Consider the following 24908-nt stretch of genomic DNA (forward strand, 5'->3'; position numbering starts at 1 on the left):
TTCCTATGTTCCTTATACATAGTACAGTCTACTTTTTCATAATTATACTTATTCTCATTTTGTCCTTTTTAAACCTATTTTTTCATGTTGTGTAGTATCGAACATTTTATTAAGGTCTAGATGTATATTTTCTCTTGTCTAGAACTCAACTTTCCTTTTCAAGTTAAAAACAGTTAGTTTATTGATATATTTCAGGTTTGTGGTAGGTTTTCCACTTTCCCATAGACCATATAATCATGGAATGGTTAGGATTGAAAATGACCTTGAGATCATCTAGTTCCAACCACCCTGCCTTGAGCAGGAATGCCTCACACTAGACAAAGGCTCTGTCCAACCTGGCCTTAAGCACTGCCAGGGATGGAGCGTTTCGCTCCAGGGATGGAGGAAGTTCTTTCCTCTTAGGGTAGTCAGGCACTGGAATGGGTTGCCCAGGGAAGTTGTGAATGCTCCATCCCTGGGCGGTGTTCAAGGCTAGGTTGGACAGAGCCTTGGGTGGCATGGTTTAGTGTGAGGTGTCTCCGCCCATGGCAGGGGGGTTGGAACTTGATGACCTTAAGGTCCTTTCCAGCCCTAACTATTCTATGATTCTAGGATTCTGTGATTTACCACTTCTTTAGGCAGCCTGTGCCAGTGCCTCACCACCCTCAAAGTAAAGAACTTCTTCCTTATATCTAACCTAAACTTCCCCTATTTAAGTTTGAACCCATTGCCTCTTGTCCTATCACTGTAGTCCTGGATGAAGAGTCCCTCTCCCGTATCCTTGTAGGCCCCTGCCAGATACTGGAAGGCTGCTGTGAGGTTTCCATGCAGCCTTCTATTCTCCAGGTTAAACAGCCCCAACTTTCTCAGCCTGTCATTGTATGGGAGGTGTTCTGGCCCCCTTACCATCTTTGTGGCCCTCCTCTGTACTTCCTCCAACAGCTCAATGTCCTTATGTTGAGGACACCAGAACTGTACACAATACTCCAGGTGGGGTCTTGTGAGAGCAGGGTAGAGAGAGGGGCAGGATCACCTCCTTCGACCTACTGGTCACGCTCCTTTTGATGCAGGCCAGGATACAGTTGCCTTTCTGGGCTGCGAGCACACACTGCCGGCTCATGTTCTGTTTGTTGTCTACCAACACCCCGAAGTCCTTTTCCACAGGGCTGCTCTGAATTACTACTCTGCCCAGCCTGTAGCTGTGACCGGGGTTGCCCCAACCCAGGTGCAGGACCTTGCACTTGGCCATGTTGAACTTACTGAGGTTGGCATTGGTGCACCTCTCAAGCATGTCAAGGTCCCTCTCGATGGCATTCCTTCCCTCCAGCCTGCCAACCACACAGCTTGGTGTCATCGGCAAACTTGCTGAGGGCACACTCAGTCACATTGTCTGTGTCACCAACAAAGATGTTGAACAGGATCAGTCCCAAGATCGATCCTTGGAGGCACACCACTCTTTAGTGGTCTTCAGCTGGACATTGAGCCATTAACCTCAACTCATTGCGTGCGGCCATCCAGCCAGTTCTTTATCCACTGAGTGGTCCATCCATCAAATTGATGTCTCTCCAATTTAGAGACAAGGATGTCATGTGGGGCAGTGTCAAACGCTTTGCACAAGTCCAGGTAGATGACTTTAACTGCTTTGCCCCATCCATAAGTTCTGTAGCACCATCATAGAAGGCCACCAAATTGGTCAGACAGGGTTTCCCCTTAATGAAGCCATGCTGGCTGTCAGCAACCACCTTGTTCTTTTTTATGTGCCCTAACATGGTTTCCAGGAGAATCTGTTTCACGATCCTGCCAGAACAGAGGTGAGACTGACTGGTCTGTAATTCCCCGGGTCATCCATTTTCCCCTTCTTGAAAATGGGGGTTATATTACCCTTTTCCAGTCATTGGGAACTTCACCTGACTGCTATGATTTTTCAAATATGATGGGCAGTGGCTTACAACTTCATTCGCCAGCTCATTCAGGACTCGTGGATGAATTATACCAGGCCCCATGGACTTGTGCACGTTCAGGTTTTTAAGATGGTCTCGAACTGATCCTCTCCTGCAGTGGGTCTAAGGTCTTCATTCTCTCGTGTCCCTGCATCTGAATTTCAAGACTTGAGTGGCGTGGTTAGAGCACTTCCAGTGAAGACTGAGGTAAAGAAGTTGTTGAGAACTTCAGCTTTCTCCAAATCAAGGGTAGCCAGTTCTCCTGTTTCCTTCCAGAGAGGAAAGATCTTTAGTTACTTTCTCTTGACATTTTATTCCATAGCTTTTCATCCTCTTGCAGAAGCACTCTTTCAGGTGCTTTTCAGAAGGGCAAGGTGTGCGTATTATTTTGGTATAAGAGATACTCAGTACAGCTTAGTACTATTTCAAGCCCCTTTGTCTTATCCTTACCTGAAGGTTTCCCACATTAAATTTTTATTAGTTAGAAAAATACAGATTGACAGTAAAGGGTGTATGTATATAGGTTCTTGAAATTTTACTGTTAACGGGTTATGTGATTTGAGTAGGAAGTATTGATTTCTGAGAACAGGGGTTATTGTTCAGAGGTGTTTTTTGAAATACAGACTTCTAAACCACAGATAGATCAATGCTGAATGTATTGAGTGCATCTGGTTCTTAGTAGATGCAAAGTTCTAGAAAGTTTTGTGTGTTTTTTAGTTTGTATCTGAAAAAAATATTCTGATTAGGACACATCCCAATTACTTTAGATTATGAAATAGTGGCTTCTAAAGAATATAGAATATCATCAATTTTATTTTTTCAAGGTCTTTAAATATCAAGTGTTCTGTAGATCTTTCTATGGTGAGATTTTCTATGTGAAGTTTTGAATGAGAGTCATGTCAGGAGCTATGTGCATAAGTTTAAAATCTTGTAATTTGGTACAGATGTGGAAGTATACTGCTAGTCTCACAACAACTTGTGATTGTGTGGATAAGGATTCCTACTGTATTCTGAACATGAAATACGTATTCCTACAGGCAAAGAGGGAACATGTTAGCACTTCTTTTAACTGTGCATGTCTATTCACGTTTATAATTGAGATAAAAAGATAAACATGTTTAACTTTAAATTTCCATTATATTTTTAAACATAATGTTTTTCATCATTTCAATTTGTACTGAGATATAAAGCAAAAGGAGATTAAGAGTCACATTTTTTAATTATCCTCTTTTTCCAAAAAATTAGGGTTAGTAGAAGGAATAATTTAATTTCAACCCTTTAAACAGCTGTTTTTCAGCCAGGACTAAAGATGGGATCTAGATGCAGCTTTTCAAGTTAGTCACAAAGTCTTTATAGCTGTACAAATGATAGTAGAATCTGACTCTTGAGTTTTGAAATACAACCTAACTGGGGGTTTTATATGCACTTTAAAGTATATTTATGTAATTGGACACGTGAAACATGGATGTTTGGGCATGCAGAATTATCCATGTAATGCATTAATACATTTTTCACTATTTAAATGTTACTTATTTCCTAAATAGTCATGTGTGGAATAACTGTCTACAGTTTTTTTAAAAGATGAACAAAAATCCTTTAAATACTGAAGTGCAGGTAGCTGAAAACAGCACAATGCAATGTATTTGTATTAAACCCCGCATTTTATGCTTGTTAGTGATGTTTTATGCAAATTCTTAATTCTCCCTTGTCACCTCTCATACTGGCTTTGTGTACATCATGCAGTACTTTAAGATGATGATGGCTCATTTAGCAGAATATGTCAAGATAGAAAAAATAGATAATTCTGATTAGTACATGTTACAAGTGTTGCTGCTAGCGCCTGACTAGCTGTGGCTGTATAATACTGTACTTCACAAATAAAAAGAAAATATGCAAACAGTGAAAGTTGTTCTTTTTTGTATTCTTTGTCTTTCCTGACCAAATGAAAATTTATTTTATGTTACTTTTTATTGTTGAATTCTTTAAAACATGTTATTCTTCAGTTTTGAGATTGTTTTTGGGCAAAGCTGATAAACTAGTCTAAACCACCCCCCCCCCCCCCCCAAACCAGACATATTGGGCAGAATAGGAAAACCAAAACTAGCAAGAAGTGGTGGTGCAGTAGTTTATATGTACTAGTAATACCTTTTTGTATTATTTTATTTAGAATTTTAAACTGCTAAGGACATACTGAAAAATCTAGTTGCTAACATTGAAAACCATCAGTTGTTCTGGTGCTTTTTTAAATAAGAGCTTTTTCAGTACTAAATTCAGTGCTTTATAAAGCTGACTACAAATTTGTGCCTTGGGTTTGTTTGGCTGTTGTTTTGATTTTTTTTTTTTGTGTGTGTGGAAATTGTTTTAATGATTTTTATTAATTTTACCAAATATATATGTGTTTCTGTGTGTTTTGACTCAAACAGAAAAATGTAGACAAGAATTATGACAAAATCAGATCTTTAAAGAAAATTTTGCCTCTCTGAAGCACAGAGATTAAAAGTGCCCGTGCCATACTTTTTGATTTAAATTAACTTTCTATTCTGAAAGGATTCTTTCAATTAAAGTGTGTTGGTGGACTCTTGCTATGTTATCTTAGAACAGAAAAGCCTCTTTGTCCCATAGTAATTAAAATCATAATCTGTCAATATTTAAGAGTACCTTTCTTATCAATAGGTAATATATTCGTATATTTAGGTGTAATGTAGAATTATATATTGCTATATTATTTGTATTTAATGTAAAATCAGTGAAATTGTAATTTTAGTCTTTTAATAAACAGTAATACTGGGGCACTTAAAAATAGTGTTGTGAAATCTTCTAACAAAATGCTTTTTTATTTTCTTGATAGAGAAAAATGAGAAAGGTAGTGTGAAAGCAGGCAATCTGAAGTATAAAGAAGAACCATCAAAGCTACTGTCTGGAAACAAATTTCAGGAACGTTATTTTGTGTTGCGGGAAGGAAACTTGCTTCTTTATAAGGATATGAAGGTACCACAGACAAACTCTTCACCAAACTCACTTAAGCTTTCTTTTTTCTATGAAAAAAAAAAAAAAAGCCAAACAGATTAACATTTTTGATACTAAATAAGAATTCCTAGAGTCTGGGGTTCCAGTACGAGGTTTTTCTCTTATTACTGCACAGGCGCTTTAGTAAAAGTAGTTTGTGTCAGTTGCTCGTTTAGCTATTCTTATTATGCATTATTGTAAGATTTAGAAAAAATAAAACAATGTTCAAGAATGCCTACAACTTGTGTGACTAAGCTGTGACTAACTTTATTGAAAATGTACGGTAGAGAGCAGTAATAGAGATAATACAGAACTTAAGTGAGCTGCATGGTGTTTTTCTTATTATTTCATACAGAGGCTTTTGAAATTACAAGCTTCAGGTTTCTTGCACCTACAAGTGTAGTGACAAAAGAAATTGTAAGAAACAGTAATTCTCAATACACTAGCAAAATCTTTCCCTGCTTTCCAACAACAGTTTTCAGATGCACTCTCAGTCCTCCAAAAACTAATATTGGTAATTAGATATGCCTCAGAATTTCACTTAATACTTAATGGCATGGTGGGTCTTAAATACTTCGTAAGTTTTCTTTAAAGAGTGGTTTTGGGTGTATTAAAGTATAAAACTAAATATGCATCATGAACTATGTTTTCATTTTAGTTTTGATAATTTCTGTATGTTTGGTTTGATTTTGTTGTTTGCCTTTTTCAAAAAAAGAAAAAAGCTCTTGAAGTTTAAAATGCATTTATTTTTGCTGACTGCTGGTTTTGCCCATCCAGCAAATACAGAGGCATACTTGCTGACCTTCATAAAATACTTTTTCATAAAGACAGATCCATTGCTCAAGTAAGCTAAAGTAAAAGAAGTACTATGTTTTCTTGTGACAGGGTGGATATAATCTTAATTAGAGCGACCCCAGAATGCCAGAAATAGCATCTGATAATTTAGTGATGAAACTCAAATTGGCACATATGTGAGAATAAATGAACATGCTCATAAAACCTTAATTAGTATCTTACAGTTTGTGATAGGATTGTTGTACTGCTTTAAGATCTGCTTTTTTATCCCATCTTGATTTACAATACATTAAGTTCTCTAACTCAGATGGAATTTTGAACAGTATTACTTTTAAATGACTTTGCACTTGGTTTTGAGAAAAACAAATTGAAATAACATTCTGATAAAATAGTGTCTATCCGTTTGTTTAATTTTCTTTTGAGAGAGGTTCATCTTCTGCTAATAATTTTGGTTTAATTTTAGTCAGAAATGAATAGTAGGAAAGCTTGACATTGCAGATGGAAAACTGTATTTAGTAAGACTGCATTTATTTATGAATTTATAAATTCTCATTAACAACAAATTAAGTTTGTGTATGCAGATGGAAATACATTCTGTTAAGTGCTTCTCTTATTCAAGAGCAATTATCAAAAAAGTGAAACATTTCTGTGATACTGCATTTTAAATTACATTAATGTGCTAATTGACTGCACATAACACTGCAGTGTACTGTTCTTAAGAAATACGCTCACACACAGTCAGATGGCTTCCATAAGGTACGTTTTTGTGCTAAGTATATACTGTTGTTTAACTAAATACTATGTTTTGTAGGGGTGTTCTTTCATCCTGGCAGTACCCTTGCTTTGAGCAAGATCTTACATTAGAATACTGACCAGAAAATTGCAGTGTGTTTTTTCTGTTTCGTTTTCAGTTCATTTTCGATTTCGTTTTTGCGTATGATTATGCTATCTCAGATTCTGTTGCTTTTTCCCCACACTGGAGTGTTGGAGATTGAAATCTGTAGAGGGAGAAATTGAAAATCCAGGACAGTTAACACTGGAGTAGCTTTTTGTAATGGGATTGTAAGATTTGTTAAGGTTGGTTTTGTTTGTTTGTTTCTAAATAGAAAACTAAAACACTTGACTGAAATGCAGGAAAGGAATGTTAGTCTGTTCTTGTTAGTTGTGGTCTTGTAGTAGAACAGTGCTCATGAGAATTTTATTATTTCCTGTCAGGATTCCATCCTTCAGGAGCTTTCAGTTCTCATACCTAGTGCAGGTTTATGTCTGTTGTAGGTTGGCTAAAGGTAGTTTGTTCAAGGAAGGAACCTCAGGAGATCTCTAGTTCAACTTTCTGTTCACAGCAGAGCTAGCAACTGAGGTCAGAATGGGTTGCTCAGGGCTTGATGCAGTCTTTAAAACCCCGTTTTCAGTTGCAGTACCCTCATGGGAAAAAGTTTGTCCTCATGTCTAGCCATCTTCCCACATTCAGAAGAGCCTCATTGAGTCTTATTGGTAACTTCTGTGTAGGTGCTGAGGGGCTCCTGTTAGGTCAACGTCTCCTCACAGGGGAAGAGCTGCAGCTCCAGGCAGTTTGGTGGGCTTCTGCTGAACTCATTCCAGATTACTGATTCTCTTTTTACTATTGAGGGGCCCAAAGCTAGTTGCATATTTACTTGGGTTGTTAAAAGACTTCATCTGCTTTTTCTTCATCCTGATTGCGTGATCTGAAGCAAATACTCACCATGATATTGTCAAGAAGAACTTTAACAGAGGGTAACCCTACTCTTCATCTTCCTTGACTGTCTCTCTTGAAAAGCTTGGGCCTAAGTATTGCAGAACTCCAGCACTGTGAGTTATAACACCACATCTTCATTATTCCAACTGTGTTACAGTTTTGTGACTTCATGTGGACCTCATGTTCTTAGGCTGCTTCCAGGAATAGTGATTGGCACAGTTTGTTAATGGGAAAGAGAAAAAAAAAATAATGATCTGGAAGAAAAAGAGGGGTGCAATCCCTCATGTGGCATTTTCTCTTTTGCATATTTCTGATAAAATAATTAGTATCTTATTTCATTTGCAGGCTAGCAAACCCGAAAAAGTGTTGTCTCTCAATTCCCTGAAGCTTTATCTTGGAGTGAAAAAGAAAATGAAGCCACCAACAAAGTAAGAATAGGAAAGAGAACAGGTTAAGCACTGAATAGCAAGGTACTTGTAGCACTGTCAAGTCAGAAGGACATAAAACATGGTGGGACAAGGAAAAGTCAAGATGCCAATTGAAGTATGCTGAATTAAATTACCCTCTATAATATTATTTGTGTTGTTTCTATCTCTGTTTTTGTATTCCATGTTAACTCTTCTGTGCTAGGAGATTACTTTATTGATTGGCTTTTGTTAATCTTAAGTATATTATCTCTTGTGGATATGTTTGCTGCTAGCTCACTTAGTTTTGTATTGTGTGTCCTGCATTCATTGGTGGACATGCCGCCTTTGCACCAAGAAAAAAAAGAGAGAAGAGAAAACCAACTAGTTTTTCTCAGATGTTTCCAGCACTTGTTTGGTCGAAGCATTGGGACACTGAGATAATGTACAGAGGATCCTATCCCAAGGGGATTCTAGGTGGGCTGTAGCCTTTAAACAAATGTGCTTGGACTTTACAGCTTTACAGCTGGCACATCAAAATGCCCTGAAAAGGTCTGTAAATTTCAAGGCTTAATTGTGTTAGGAAAGAAGTTGGTATTTCTTTTAATTTTGTTGTTGTTTTAAAGCACAGAATGAGTAGGAGATGAGTCCAAAATAGGAGTAACAGATTATGTAAATGAGTCTTTGCAGGTAGGTTCTTTCCTTGAGGTTTATTTTCAGTCTACTTTCAAAAGCAGACTTTGCAAAGTCTCTTCAGAATCTCCAGAGTGTCTGTTTCTGATCTCCAGAGTGTCTGTTTCTTTCACCTCACTGTGAACCTATGCCCTTTTTTTTTTTTCAACAATTTTAAAATATCTATAAACTTGTATGATTCCTTTAATTTATAGTGCAAAGCACACTATGTGACTTCCACACTGCAGTGGACTTTCTGCTGGGCACCATCTTAGCAGTTTTACTTCCAGCAGCTTTCAGAAAGTACAGCAACAACCAAAATGTGGCAAGTAGTTAGCCATCATCTGCAGGGCCTGTCTATAACCCTTTGTCCAGAACAGATTATTTGTTACCTGTGAATAAACCATGAGAAAATGAGTAAAATCCATCATCAAAACCGCAATTTAATTCTAGATTTGCAGTATACATTTAAACCTTGTAAGTTCACACACACAGTTAAAAGCACTAGATAAAGGTAATGAATCTCTGTAGCTTGAGAAATTTGTCCCGAACTTGAGTTTCTGAGACTAATCTTCAAAATTTTCTTTTTGTTTCAGCTGGGGAATTGCAGTATTTTCTGAAAAGCACCAGTGGTAGGTAAACGTGAAACACATGATTGGCTTCACTTCTGTGTTTAATATTGGTTGAAATGTTCAATTTCAAAATAAGAATGTTTGGAAGTTAATAGGCATTATTTTGCAAGTTGACTTTTTGCAGTATTTTTCTTAATTAATTGAACAGTCTTCATGTTTTGGTAGTCTTTTTGGGTCAGGTGTTTGTCTCCCTTCTGTGGCCATAAAGCAAATTATTTTCATTAACTTAGAATGGTAGATTTTAAACCTATGCACATGCTTTAAATTAAGTACATGCATCGTCTTCAAACTAGGGTAAAGTGATAATTTGAAGTATTTGTATTTCCTAATATGGAAGTGTTAACAATAAATACAGACAGCATTCATAAACGAACGTAAGCACTGTTTGAAGTTGTTTAGAAGCCTATTTAATACATTTAACTGCAACAGGATTTTTTTGTTGCTTTTCTTGTTAATTATATATTGAATTCTAGGTATATATGTTGTGATGGACAAGATGCGCAGATGGAGTGGATGATCAGCATTTTTACTGCACAGGTACTAATCTGATCAAAGAATTTAACTCTTACTGCTGTTTTAAAAATGCCGTTAAACAATGATATGTATGTGTTGTGGCTATATGATAGATAAATTTGCAATGCCATTAATATTTCTGGACTACCCAATGAAATGAAACAGCAACAAGATTTCTGTTAGTCTGTGAAGACTAGTATTTGTAATGTCATTTTCATATGAAAGCTAAGTGCTTTCAGAGTAAGGGAGAAGGACATTCTGGTGGTTTTTTTTTTTTTTTTATTTTTTCCTTTCTGTGTTGTAGAGAAGCTGGGTAAAGAAAGACAACTCATTTTCTTTGCAGTAATAATTCTCTTCTGGGTGAAATTCTGGCTGTTGACCTAAAGGATGTGTTTGTGTGCCACAGTGCCTGAGTGCTGTTTCTCTGCTCACTAGTTTGGATGCTGGATACAAACCAGTCATGATAGAAAGGTGTCCCATTTCAAAACGTAGTGAATGAACTAGCCCTGTTGAAGAGCTATTCCAATACAGCAGTATTGCTCTGGTATCCAGGTTAGTTTGGTTAACGCTGACAATTCATTGTGTTGAATAGGAATTCTCCTAAATTAAGTAATCTTCTGCTTGCTACTAGGTTGTGGGTAAGGAGCGTGTACATTTCAGTGCCATATAATTCATTCTTGCAAATGGAGTTTAATATTTTCGTAGGAGGAAGCAGGAGTAAGAGAGATGGGAAGAGTTCAAGCTGACAGGAGACTGGGACATAGTTTAAGATTCAAAAAAGATTTTGTGTTTGTGTCAGTTTTTTCTTGCCTTTCCTGTGATGTTCAATAACTTTGGGAAATATGGCTATGAATAAACATCACTAGATTTATGATTACCTTTGAGCTTTACATATTACATAATGTGGACTGGGCACAAGACTATTGCCATACATAGTTTTTAGAGGCTTTCCAAAATAGAATCTGAACCTTGTACATGCCTTGTAAGGAAGGGAACACATGCCTTGTAAGGAAGACTTCCAAATGTTTGTCTTATTCAGCTCCCTTAACTGAACTATTGTGGTTTCTATGGAAACAGCTACTGGTCCTGCCATTTATCTCATGGGCATAACATGAGTGGTGTCAAATAGATTCCGAGGTTATTGATATAGGCTACTTAGAAATAACTCATACAAACTTGGTAACTGCTGAAGGCCATTTGATGTAAAATCACAGGAAGTGCAATCTATTAGGATTCTGATCAGGTAGTGTGGGATATAGAATATTCCTCTGACAGTATAGATAAAAAACAGAGACATACAGCTCAATGTTAAAGATATTTTTTTCCTAAAAAAAAAAAAGTTAAATAATTCCATATGCATTAAAAATTGCTTTTAGTTAATGCTGTTGGTTTTTTAAAATTTATTCCATTAAATGAACAGTACAATGAATTGGCAGTACTAATGAGCTACACTGAGAGGATGTTTTGGTTTCGTATTAGGGGTTTTTGTGGGGTTTTTTGGGGTGGTGTAGTGCGTTCTTGTGGAGTTTGTTGGGTTTGGATTTTTTTCCTTTAATCAGCATTCTGAACATCAGTCAAGTTGTCAGACTCTGAATTACATGAGAAATTAAGTGCTAATGATGCAGATTTGCTATATTCTTCTTACTACAATCTACTGCTTTTTTTTCTACTGCTTTAAATATATTTTACTTCTTGACAATGCAGTAACTCGTATTGCTGAAGCTTACTGTAAGATCTCATGTCCTAGTTTCAGCAGGGCTAATGTTTTTTTTTTTTTTTTTTTTTGTAGTAGCTGGTACAGTGCTGTATTTTGGCTTTAGTCTGAGAACAATGCTGATAACACACTGATGTTTTAGTTGTTGCTAAGTAGTACTTACCCTGATCAAGGACATCTGTGTTTCCCATGCTCTGCCACTGAGGAGGAGCAGAAAAAAACAGGAGGGAGCAGAGGTAGGACACCAGACCCAAACTAGCCAAAGGGATATTCCATACCATGGAGCATTATGCTCAGTGTATAAATGGGGGATGGTTGGCCAGGGGCTGCAGATCACTGCTCAGGATGGGCTGGGTATTGGTCAGGGCATAGTGATTAGTTGTACTGTGCATCGCTGGGGTTCCTTAGGGTTTATTCCTCTCTTCTTTTTTATTTTGCTTTTCATCATCATCGTAATTGTTATCATTATCGTATTTTGCTTTAGTTATTGAGCTGTTCTTATCCAAACACATGGGTTTAACTTTTTTGTGGTTCTTCTCCCCATCCTGTTCAGGTGAGGTAAGTGAGCGGCTGTGTGGTACTTAGTTGCTGGCTGTGATTAAAATATGCCATTCCAATGTTTAGTATTGTCGTGGTTTGAACAGAGTCAGCCATAAATCATGCAGTCGCTCTCTCACTACACCCCTTCTTGCCCTCCCCCTACTCCCAGAGGGACGGAGAGGAGAATTGAGAAGAATGCAACTCCCACGAGTTGAGATAAGAATTCAGTTGAGATAGTAACTCAGGTATAACACAAACCACTACTGTTACCACCAATAACAATAATGATAAAGGAAATAACAAGGGAAGAGAATACAACACCTCACCACCAGCAAACCGATAACTCCACCCACCCAGCCCAACCGAGCACTGACCGATACCTCGTCCAACCTTGCAGTCCCCTAGCCCTTCCAGGTAACTCTACGTTACATCCTGGGCGTGACGTGCTGTGGTATGGAATACCTCTTTGGCTAGTTTGGGTCAGGTGTCCTGTCTCTGCTTCCTCCTGGCTTTCCCTCCTCGCTGGCAGAGCATGAGACTCAGAAAGTCCTTGGTCAGACTAAAAGATTTGTGTTATCAGCTCTGTTCCCAGGCTGAAAGTCAAAACACAGTGCTGCACTAGCTACTAAGAAGGAGAAAAATGACTGCTACTGCTGAACCCAGGACAGGTATCATTCAGGAGCAGACATTTATCACGTTAACCCATTTCTAGAACAGAAAGTTGTAAATGTCAGCTGAGGTTATTTCTGGTTAAAATTATCAAATTGAGGCTGTCTTTAGGGAAGATAGCTTGTCTTTACCTTATTTATTATCACGGTATTTGAACGCCTGTATGTTATAGAGACTGGAGGCAGCATATTTTGTCAGTGGAATAGCTTAAGTTGTACGTTCAGAATTACTGTAAAGTAGGTTTTGAAGACTTAAGAAATTGACGTTTAATGATCCAGTGCAATTAGGAGGGAGGTGAAACTGTGTTACTGTGCTTCTCAGTACTTGAGCAGAATAAGACTTTATTGGTAATTAATATCAGTACTATATCTTCTTATTCCTCCTGTTTTCAGGTAATATTTATTCCTCTAGTATAAATAGCGCAGAAAATATAACTAGCAAAGTGTACCTACCACTGTAATCCAGTAACAAGAGTATTTTTGATACAGAAAATTAAAATTTTGCTCAGAGGTTACTAATCTTATACTTCAAGCTGGCAAATACTAAGAGGATTTGCAGGAGGACCAGTGTTCTTTCAGTTATATGCAAAAGCATCCGAGAAAGTATGGCTAAAACTCTGTTCTTGAACTCTATAATAGTTTTGTACAAAATCACTTAATAGCATGCATAACACACAGTTGGAAGTAATTATTTGATATGAAGATGGACACGATAGTATTCTTCCAGTTCCATTGCATTTGATCAACTAAAGAGGCACATTGTATTACCATGAGGTGCAATTGAACAGATAGGTCAAAACTATGAATATATACCTTTATTATATGGCATAATACATTGCTAGTATTTCTGATGTACTTTCCTAGAGTATTTCTATTTTAAGAAATGTTACAGACAAGAAAAATCAAGCTACTTGACAGGGATAGTTTCCTTAAGCTTGCTGAGAATTAAGGGAGGCAGTTTCCTTCAGAAACTGGCTTAAAGTTTCTTAATCACTTTCTGAATTGTATTTGTTTCTTGTATCTTGGTCCACAGTAGACTGATTTTGGTTGGCAAGATTTGATCTTTCAGTGTTTCATTGGAGCAAAATGTAAAGCCATTTCCTCTGAGATAACATACATTGTTACTGTAGGTTTAAGTAATGATTTTCTCCTAAATTATTAATATAAATTTTTAACGCTTGTTTGCAAATTGGGGTAATTTTATTTTCTTTTAGAAACTTTTGTGGGAGTCCTGAAAGCATGTTTATGTGGAATTTTGAAATTGTGAATTGAGTCAATGTGTTTTATTTGATGATATTTTCTATTCTCAGAAGGCCATTTAAATAATAATATGGAGGGAAGATGTTTGCTACATGAATATTGTATAAAGACATTTTGGTTCTGTTTACTCAACATCGTGCAGCACTTACAAAATATTATCATAATTTAAAGCACCATAGTGTCTTCCCCCATCTCCCACAGGAGGAGGGCATGGTTTTGTGCAGTAGATGGCTTTTTCCAAGACTTCTACATTACAAAAAGGATTTGTATATTTATGAAATTCCACACCAAAAATAAGGAATCATTTTGTCCTTCAGCATGCAGATATATGGCCACCTGCTGGAAAAGCAAGAAAACAGTCTATAACTAAAAGTCCAAAGATTGGAGGCTTACCACTAATTCCCATTCATCAAGAGAAGACCACTTGTAAAATCAGAGAGAGTTCAGAAGTAAGTGGTGTTTAAACTTCGTGTAGAACTTATAACCATAGTGCTGTACTTTTTAAAATAGTCCAGTAATAATGAACTCTTCGGGATGTTCTTTTCATTGTTTTGTCATTAAAGGAACAGGACAATTTAATGTAAAAGCACATTGTGACCTAAACTTGTGTCACATCTTTGACTGTTCAGTAAATCAGTAGTGGATTGTTACTTGTGTTTGGGTTTTTTTTGAGCAATGATTGTTAATTAGAAGTGAATAGGACTGTGCGGTGGACTTATTTGCCTTACTTCCACCTAAGAGACAGCAGTGCTAGTGGAGGCACTGTGCTGCTTGGGAAAAATAATGGTAACTAGTCTTAATAGAGCAGAGAGTAAATATTGAAACAAAACAGTTTGGTCCTTTGACTGTATGCAGTATTATTTCTTGCATGTTTTAGAAGATTTTGAAGGGAGGTAGAAATAACGGTATGTGTTATCATCAGTTACTGACATTTTGGTACAGGTATGGATTGGTGAAGCTGACTCAGTTGCATAACAAACCAAAAGCAAAGGTAGAAGTAGTGCTTTATCTAAACAGCAAACTCCATCTTTCTTTTGTTCTGCTTTCTTCAGGCATTTCTACTCTGGCTTACAAATTGACTACAATACAGTGTGAATGCAGTTATGGTTTTCCTGTTTTGTTTAATTTCTCCTTTTGTTTTAACCTTCTCTCAAAGTATTTTGCAGTTCTTTGATAAGTTCCTTCTATCTAATATTAGCATTTTAAACCTTTTTTATGAAAATAAATCACAGGTTTTGTCATTTTAAAAACTTAATAGCCCTTAGGTATGTTTCTTACCTGTTCTTATGCAGGTACAGTTGACATCTGTAATAAGTTCTTTGAGATGTCTGCAACTTCAGACATTATAGAATAAAGGTTTTATTTGATTTTGAGCTTCATGATTTAAAATCCCGAATACCTTATAGTGCAAGATTTTTTTTATGATTAATATTTTTGTTGATAATGTGCCTTGTTAGGAAGGACTAATGTTTCATACACTGCATCTTCGAGAAATTCTGCATTTAAACTTAAAAGTAAAACATCACAGTCTTCATTATTTATGCCCTGACTAGATCTAGAGAAGTTCTATGCAAAGGACATTTGAAATCTTTAGGAAGGTTAACATAAAATTATAAGATGGGAAATATAAAACTAACACTTTTTTAACCTGAAAAGCCACAGCTGAAATGAACAGTAAAATGTGGTGGAAAGTAACCATATGATATGGTTTATTAAGGAGAAATATTGTACAACAATAAATTGTAGTCAGTAAAGCAATAGACATCTCTTTGGAGACCCACGCCTCCAGTCTTTCCATGGATTTGTAATACTTCTCTAGCAAGCAAAAATTTTGAAGCATTGGAGAGTAATAATAGGAGGAAGCGTTTTCAGAAAGATGCTGTTTTATGAAAAATTGAGGTCTGTTTACAGTTCAATGCATAAACTTGTAGTAGAAATGGAATCAGTTACCCTCCTATAGGCAAGAAAAGAGACTAAGTTCTCCAAACAGTGAAAAAAGTTGTATCTTTCTGGTGTGAATATAAGGGGGAAAAAATGCTAAACAGCTTAAAGATACTCAGAAACTAATGAGTTTAACATTAAAGATCTGTGCTAAAAAGTCTATATTGAATGTCTTCTTTTTTTCCCCCATTATTGGAAGTAGTTTTATTGTGTGCTAACAAAATAAATATATAATGCCCAAAGTTTGAAACCACTGTATAACTAAGAATCCTTCTAATAACAAATGGAATCAAAGTATTTCCATTATTTGTGCACTACCTGTTGCATACATGGAGAGTAGAATCATTTAAACAAAATAAAAATATGCTGTATATCTGCAGTATTTCTGTAATTTTATTTATATACAGAAAAACTGAAAAATGAGGGGAAAAAAAAAACCTTACTTGCCATTGTCAAATACCATAAGTTATACCTTTGTAGCGTTTTGAAAGGAACAGGGGATAAAGGAGGATGCAAATAGGTAGAGTTGCTCCATGTTTTTTTATTGGTGATATGCAGGCAAAAAGAAAATGTGGTTTGATGTATATATTATTATCACTTTGTTCACTAATTATTTGATTAAGGGCCTGAAATTTAGAGGCAAACAGCTATTTCTAACTGAAATTGTTGCTTTTTATACTAAGGGTTGTAGGGAGAAAAGTATGAAGTCCACTAGCGTAATAAATAGCATGAGACTAAGAGTGGGCAGTGGATCAAATATCAAGAAATAATATTGTTAAAAAATTTGATGTGGCAGTTCTGATCACACATCAGATATGTTCTTTTGAACAATAGAATCTGGCTCCATGAACTGAATATTCTTCAAATACAAATATGTAGGAATTAGGATTCCTCGGTATACTGAATCTGCTTTAAAAGTTCAATATGTTGAGTAGTAGTGTGTGTTAAGGGGCTACATGTCAATACCCAAGAGTGTTTCAGAGAAGCAGGCAATCTTTAAATGAGTTCTGTATTTAACCTGTTCCTATGCTCATTATATAAAGGGCTCCTGCTATACCTAGTTTAGTAGGAGAGCTGTGCCGATTTCAGAAGGGTAGTTGGTGTTTTTCTTCTCAAAAGATGCAAAATTGAAACGTTATGTAACAAATTCTGTAAATAGAAGATAGTTGCTCCTAACTGAATTCCACAAGGTATTCATATCTTAGTTTGCTGAGTAACAGTGAATAGCTTGGAGTGTGTTGCTCTGTTTTCTGAAAGGTACTGAATGATAATTTACATTTCACGCACTAAATACATATTATCACAGGCAGTCCTTTTATTGTTATTTTATTAATTGAATATGTATCACTGGTGATAACATCACTGTTACCTTGTTCATTCAAAAACTTTATTTTCAGTGGAAAGCAATTATTTTAAATGGAAAATTATAGCTTTTTCAAGTATTTACCACAACAGAACTCCCTACAATCATGAGTCATTGGGACAGTTTCTTGGTTGCTTTGAACTTCTTTTCACTGACTATAGCTAAGATATAAATAATACAATGAACATATAAATAATAGGGTGCTTCTTGCTGGCTTATGTGATAGTAGGAGGTTCTAAAGTGGTAGCAGTTGTTACTGATGGGAGCAGAATTCAAGTATTCAGGCAAACTAAAATCTGCTACATAGCACACACTAGTGGTAACCCATGTGACCCCAAAAACAAACAAGGCAAGAGCCTTGAAATAGCGTGGATGTTGGGTTCTCAGCACTTTATTTCACTGTACAGATACGCTTCTAATTGGCCACACCAGTTGCAAGTTTAGATGTGACATTTTATTTGCCTTTCATTTCCTCCAGCTTAAGAACTTAAAAACAGCCTACCAGTATGGAGCAGTGGCTGGAGGTCTGTGACTAGTGGAGTTCCTCAGGGGTCGGTGCTGGGACCGGTGCTGTTTAATATTTTCATCAATGACTTGGATGAGGGAACTGAGTGCACCCTCAGCAAGTTTGCTGATGACACAAAACTGGGAGGAGTGGCTGACACACCAGAGGACTGTGCTGCCATTCAGCGAGACCTGGACAGGCTGGAGAGTTGGGCGGGGAGAAACTTGATGAAATTTAACAAGGGCAAGTGTAGAGTCTTGCATCTGGGGAAGAACAACCCCATGTACCAGTACAGGTTGGGGGTTGACCTGCTGGAAAGTAGTGAAGGGGAAAGGGACCTGGGGGTCCTGGTGGATAGGAGGATGACCATGAGCCAGCAATGTGCTCTTATGGCCAAGAAGGCAAATGGCATCTTAGGGTGCATTAGAAAGGGAGTGGTTAGTAGGTCAAGAGAGGTTCTCCTCCCCCTCTACTCAGCCTTGGTGAGGCCGCATCTGGAATATTGCGTCCAGTTCTGGGCCCCTCTGTTCAAGAAGGACAGGGAATTGCTTGAAGGAGTCCAGCGCAGAGCCACAAAGATGATTAAGGGAGTGGAACATCTCCCTTATGAGGAGAGGCTGAGGGAGCTGGGTCTCTTTAGCTTGCAGAAGAGGAGACTGAGGGGTGACCTCATCAATGTTTACAAATATGTAAAGGGTAGGTGTCAGGATGATGGGGCTAGGCTTTTTTCAGTGATATCCAGTGATAGGACAAGGGGCAATGGGTATAAACTGGAGCATAGGAAGTTCCACGTTAACATCAGGAAGAACTTCTTTACTGTAAGAGTGACAGAGCACTGGAACAGGTTGCCCAGGGGGGTTGTGGAGTCTCCTACACTGGAGATATTCAAGGCCCGCCTGGACAAGTTCCTGTGTGATGTACTGTAGGTTACCCTGCTCTTGCAGGGGGGTTGGACTAGATGATCTTTTGAGGTCCCTTCCAACCCTTGGGATTCTGTGATTCTGTGATTGCCATCAGTTTGTTGTTTTATCTGAGTTCCCAGTATGTTACTTAAAATTCCCAGCCAAAATCTGAAAAAGCAGTCAGTCTTATAATTTATTAGGTAGTACTGAACAGCTGCTGAAAGTGTTTGTGTGATCCTGTAAAATAATCTTTTGTGCATACATGTAGCTCAATCATTAAGTTATAAGAATTACAACATTCACAGTTGTCCCTGATTTATGAATTCTGAGTTTTTAAGAGTATATGGATCTGCTGTAAAACATTAGAGTATTGGATACTGTTATAGGATGAAAATAAAATTTTAATTTTTTAAAATATTTAAAAAATATTTTTAAAGTGTTACATGAAGCTAATGAGCAAAAATTGCAATCTAAATATTACTGAACATTGCTTGAATGTGATCTTATTTCTCTTTGCTTGTTTTCTCAGAAGATAGAACCGCAATCTGGGAAAGCAAAATTTGGTGGGCATCATGAAAATGACTTCCTGGAAGAAAGAAAAAAATTGAAAGAAAAAGCTTCTATTGTGGCACAATGCTTGGAACGGAAGGAGGGGAAAGTGCGAAATCATGCAAAACCACATCAGAGCTTGATCTCTGTTGAGGATGTGGGTGCAGTGATGACTGACCTACATCAAAGACCACATAAGGCACTGAAAAAAAATAAGAGCAAAACACACAAAACTACTTTGGAATTAGATAAAAAATTGCCATCAAATGTGATTCAGGAACTAAATACAGTGCTGCAAAAGAACAGAGGACTTCATGATGAAACCTCCAGCTGACTTCCTGAGTCTGAAGTTTGAAATATACATATATATGTGTGTGTGTGTATTTTCCGTGCAAAAATAGTCTTTTTTTGATGTCATTTGTACAGGGCAAAGGAAATAATTTGTTTATATGCAGCTGTTGGTTTTGTATATGCCCATGCCATTTGTTATAATTTAAGATTGAACTGAGAGGACTGATTATGAAGAACTCCTGAAATTTGGAAATTCTCCTGTGCAGTACAATGACACCTGGGTTTTATCTATTACATTTTATTGCAAATTTCTTTCATATAATAAGCCTAAGCACTATCAAAGCTTTTGTTCTGTTTATATTCTGTATCATCTTGTAAGTACTGAAGAGATATTTTTGGAAGAAGTCAAGATATACAGTGAAATTTGTACTGTTAGTCTGCAATATAGTTGATACTAACACTATAAAAATGAGTAACATCTGCTTTGAGAAGTAATTTTTGCATGTATTTTTTTTTTATTATTACTATTTAAGAGAAAAAATAGTGTCTCCTCCTATGGATTCGTGCTCTGACAGAGCAGCATGTGAAAGAATCAAAAGGGAAAGGACTGTAGTAGATAAGACAGTATAATTAGTTCTTGTATCTGAAAACTGAGTCTCTATGGTATAGATCTGATTATGACATCTAAGCAATGAGAGAGAATACTAAGGATGACAAAAAGCAATCTTTAAAGCAATATCTGATTTTAAAGCAATCTTTAAAGCAATATCTGATTTCAGCTTGGAAGAGCAGCATCATCTTTTTGCTTAACAGGCTTAAGTAATTTTATAAGCAGACCTTGGTTTGCTCTGGGTGAAAAAGGCAGAATTTCCTATCTCTGGATAGAGCTTGCTTGGTGCTGACAAAGTTGCTAGCACCTGATGAATATTTAATATTCACATGAGAAATGAATTTCCGTATGAAAAAATGCTCCCTACACAAACATACCTATCAGAAAGTTTCTAACTCACTCAATTAAGAAGTTCCAGTTACTAAATGGGTGAGGAGATTAACCCCTCCCTTTACCATGAGAACAAAAGTGAGCAGTATGCTGTTTGCAGGGAATAGGAAATGCTTGTGCACAGCTCTTTTGAGTGTGAGGATAGGTCCCAAGGTCGAGAGGACAGCCTCATTTGCTAAATCCCAAGTATACAGTTAGCAGTTCCTGGAGACAGGTGACTACCCTGCAGCTACTCTGTTTTTTAAGCTCATGTTCCTTACATTTAAAATTAGAATCCGGCTTCAAAACAAAACCCATGTGAACAATGAAATTATTTAGTTTTTCTTCAGTTGTTTTGTGGGTCTCCCATTCACTTAGCCCATGGGATTGCCTCCTTCCTCTCTTATGGCATATCGCAGTTTTTACTTTGTCCCATAACAGCTGGATAGGCAAAAGGGATGGCTGTGCTAAGGCTGTTTCCAGGTGTTGCAGATGCTGTCTGATTAAGCAGCAGGACCAACAGAGCAGAGAGTTAATGAGCTCACACTGCACTTTTCCTTCAGGGAAGGCATTAATAACATCTACTTTATTTTGCTGCTGTCACTTTTGTGGTCTCCTTAACCAGTCTGCCACAGTTTTTCACCAGCCTTTTAAGAACTTACTGACACCCTTAGTATTCCTCAGGTTTGATTGGAATTGTCCAGACCTCTGGGTAGGAGGCAGTTTTAAACTATTTCTTGTTTACTGGAAATTGTTTTAAATATTCTCTTAATTCCTTAAAATTTAAGAGGAAATACTAAATTTAATTAGCATCAGTGAGACTTGATTTTTATCAGTGGATAGTTTTGGGGATGCTTTATGTTGCTACTGAATTTCTTTGCATACAGAAGCAGTATGCTCACTTATCCCCTCTTCTATTTTTGGTAGTCACAGGTGCCATAATGTTTCTCACATAATTTATTTCTGTTCCTGATTGCATTGAACAGCTTAATTGGAAAAAATAATTTGTTTGATTGAAGAAACCAGACAAATGACTCAAAATATCTGGCAACTCTGCTAGGAAGTACAGGGAAAAGATCAAAATCAAATACTTTATAGGGTTTTCTATTTATTCTTCTGGAATGTAGCACAGACAAAGCAAGTTTAGTTTTTCAGACATTGCACTTACTCTATTTGACCAGTTGCTGAATCTGAAATGAGTTTGTAGATTTTATTTTTTCCAGTGCACTATTGACTGTTTTGCTACCTTTAATTTGTAATTGAGCTTTTTCTCATAATTGAGGCCCTGGCTCAAGAAAGCATATAAGCCTGAACTTAAGTTGTATTGACTGTGCTTAGTGTTAATAAGTAGGTTCGTAAATGCCAATTTGAATCAGGGCCAAATGCCACCAGGTGAAATTATTTCAGTTTCTGCCAGAGGCTGGAATTGAATGTACTGTTTACAGTTGTACTTTTAGTTGCAAATATTTTTCAGTATTTAGTTACGATTGCTGTTTGTTTATCTTTTTACTGGGTTCTTAAAAATGGCATTCACTTTACTGCTGAAAGACTCATGCATCATTTAAGCCCCTACACTAATGGAGTAAATGGAGCAGTGGAAGGGTTTTGAGCATTGAAGTGAATATGTCCATGACGGAAATGTTTTGTATATTTTTATTGGATCTAAGATCTACAGAAATACTTGTTCTATTTCAAAAGCATATTACAGATAAGGTATCTGTATGACTTCTGTTAAAAGGCCCTAAAAAGAAAGTAAAAAAAAAGTTTATTTAGATATGTTGAAATTTGGTTTTGTATGTGTACACCTACAAATACACTTGCATATGTGTATATGTGCATACAGTTATGTGCACATCCAGAGAGACACTGAAGGATGACAGTGTTAATCCAAGGAAAATTTATTTTGGAAATTAGAACTTAAATTTGCAATGAATTGTTTTAAATAGGTATCAAAGTCTTTGACCAATTATCTGACGTATGATTGTTGCACTACACATTTCAGATTGATTTAAGACCTGCAGAAAAATTTTGGTTTGTTGCAGTACCTTAATGGCTACTGATCTTTTATTGTTCCTGTGCCATGTCGTAGATTGGTAGAGGAAGTGTAGTTTTCAGAGAATAAATGATAATTATTTCAATAAATGCTATTTCTCTAAAATAGGCAATGGATTTTTTTTTTTCCAGAAAAAATAAAAATGTTTGTGTTTATGGGGTTTTTTGTTTTTTTAAAAAGATTTCTATAGGTCTTTCCGTATGAGAGCTATTGAGTAACCTGGCCTTTACTTCCTGATCTGCAAAAGGAAATTAAATGAGGTACAGGTATTTTATGTATGGGCTTATAACAATGGGAAGACTAGAATTAAAATCTCAGTAAATCTCAAGTTCCTTGTTACTTTGTTAGACTTCTGAAGCCATCTTAGATGTAAAGCTGACATGTAAGCATTGTTTATACTAATTGTTTTAACATAATGACTCTTTTCTCTTTGTGTGGGGTTTTTCACATATGTTAGGATGGGGAAGGGAAACAACCCAAAACCCCAAGAAAAATATGAGCTGGACTTTTTTTTTTTTGTTGTTGTTGTTGATTCGTTGGGTTTCTTGGGTTTTGTTAGGGTTTTTTCATTTAGTTGAACTGAATATTGGTTACAATTTTGGAATTTTTCTTTGAAACAGATCTTTTTCCAAGATGTTACTTTCAACTACCAGTACAGGAGAGCAGTTTGACTAATAGGTTTCGTGCCTCAGCAGAAACTGCATTAGTGTAGAGTCAGTTTCACCAGGTGAGATCTACAAAGTATGTTCATGCAGAGCTTGGCTTTGTCGTGTGACTTGGGTTCAGGCACAATTTGTGCATTGTAAGATTTTGCAAACATATCCAAGAACCTGTCCAGTAGGGGAAGGATATCCCAAAAGATTTCTTCAGTTAATGTGGAGGGCTTGGCTGTGTCATTGATTTCTGTTTCTTAGTTGTGAAAAGCTCTGGGCTGTTAACGCTTAAAGTGAGTTGTCAGTATGCCACTGGCTCTGTCTGCCAGAGGCATGCCTGCATGGCTTCCACTGTCACATATGAGGGTAGTTTTGGACTGCTCTGCAGGTGCATGTTTTTCAGAAAGTAGAAGTTATGGAATTTTCTCTCACTGCTGTGATTCTGCTCTCCCCTGGTACAGTGCTTGTGCACTTTGTGTTCCTATCAGTGCTGCTGTGTTTACCACTGGTTCCACATCTCAAGTTCTGGATTAAGGAGTCTGGGAAAATATTTACATGCTCTGCTGGAGATGGTGGTGGTGCCTTCAGGAGTCTGGAGGTGAGGGGTACATGTCTTACTGGCTGAAGCATTGTTGTGGACCTACCCTGTCGTATCTCCATTCATGTTTTTAAATATTTTCCAGTGCAAGCTGTTTCAGTGGGAAGTTACCAGTTATCAGACTTCCACTGGCACAACAACTTCATTTGTGCCTGGGACCAAATTGAAACAATTTTAAAAAAGTACAGACTCAAGTCCTAGTGAGCATAGCATCCTCTAAAAATATATTTAACTTGGGCTATTTAAGGCAAATCTGTAGTTTCAGTAAACTAGATTAGGAAACCTGAAGTATGTACATGTGGGGTAGAAGCAGATTACATTGATGGATGGATGGAACGTATTCCAAGTTGAATTGTTTGAAAAACTATGCACTTACTTGCAAAACTGAGCCTATTGCAGGAAAATTGACTAGGAAGATTCAGAATGCTTAGATATGGTCTATACAATATTCCTGCTTCTGACCCGTCAGAAATATTCTATGTGCTGTCGATAAAAGAAGTATTTCTCGAACTGTGGGTTTTGAGGGTGGATTGTTCTTTGTGAAAAAGGCAGGAAGACTTGCAAAGTTCTCTTCATGGTTCACACTAAGTTTGTATGTTGTACTGCTTTAATTGCCACTCCACTGCAAATGGGTTTCATCTGCAGCTCAGATAAGGGGAAAATCATGCTGAAATACAGTTATGTTCATTCTTACCACTACCATAGCTTAATTGTCTTTGTTGAAATTTCATAACATTCCTGTTATGCTTTGCTGCTCATGTTTTACTAGAAAATCATGTCAATCTGTGATACTGAAGAGGAAGAAGGAACTGGATATTAACACCACAGTTACAGTAGGCAATTGTATCTTAATACATACTTGCACTCTTGCATTGCAGTTTAGAGGTTTGGGGGAGATTTAGTACTTAGCCTTCCTGACTTTACTTGAGCCCTTCCTGATTTTCGTTCTAGTGTCATACACTCTGGTACATCCTAATCTTTAGGTTGCCTTCCATACCCACTCCCATTTTGCTTGTTAGCTTGATGTGGTTTTGCTCTGCTTTTTTAATTTATGACTCAAACTTTGGCCATACTTTCTGTTAAGATCCCATGAGATCTCTTGACTGCTGACTGTGGCTTGGTTTGCAAATGGCACATGCATTATGGTAAAGCCCGTAGTGTCAAGCTTGCCTTAACCTTTATCTTAAATCCTGATAGTGATCTCCTCAGGGTTTCCCTATAAAGAAAGGAATTT

General features: G+C 37.0%; 1 protein-coding gene across 5 annotated transcripts in view; it reads left to right on the forward strand.

Annotated features, from left to right (window-relative positions):
- The window catches only part of ARAP2 (ArfGAP with RhoGAP domain, ankyrin repeat and PH domain 2), a 139222-nt gene extending 116694 nt beyond the window's left edge, over window positions 1-22528 (forward strand). For all 5 annotated transcript variants that reach the window (XM_065699315.1, XM_065699324.1, XM_065699295.1 and 2 more), the window contains 6 exons: window positions 4768-4907; window positions 7783-7865; window positions 9110-9145; window positions 9619-9682; window positions 14158-14289; window positions 19081-22528. In XM_065699315.1, the coding sequence (XP_065555387.1) occupies window positions 4768-4907; window positions 7783-7865; window positions 9110-9145; window positions 9619-9682; window positions 14158-14289; window positions 19081-19434 (809 nt within the window). In that variant the 3' untranslated portion in view covers window positions 19435-22528. The remainder of the gene's footprint in view (window positions 1-4767; window positions 4908-7782; window positions 7866-9109; window positions 9146-9618; window positions 9683-14157; window positions 14290-19080) is intronic.
- The last annotated feature ends 2380 nt before the right edge of the window (window positions 22529-24908 follow it).

The sequence above is a fragment of the Lathamus discolor genome, chromosome 1, assembly GCF_037157495.1.
Source record: "Lathamus discolor isolate bLatDis1 chromosome 1, bLatDis1.hap1, whole genome shotgun sequence".
Taxonomy (NCBI): domain Eukaryota; kingdom Metazoa; phylum Chordata; class Aves; order Psittaciformes; family Psittacidae; genus Lathamus; species Lathamus discolor.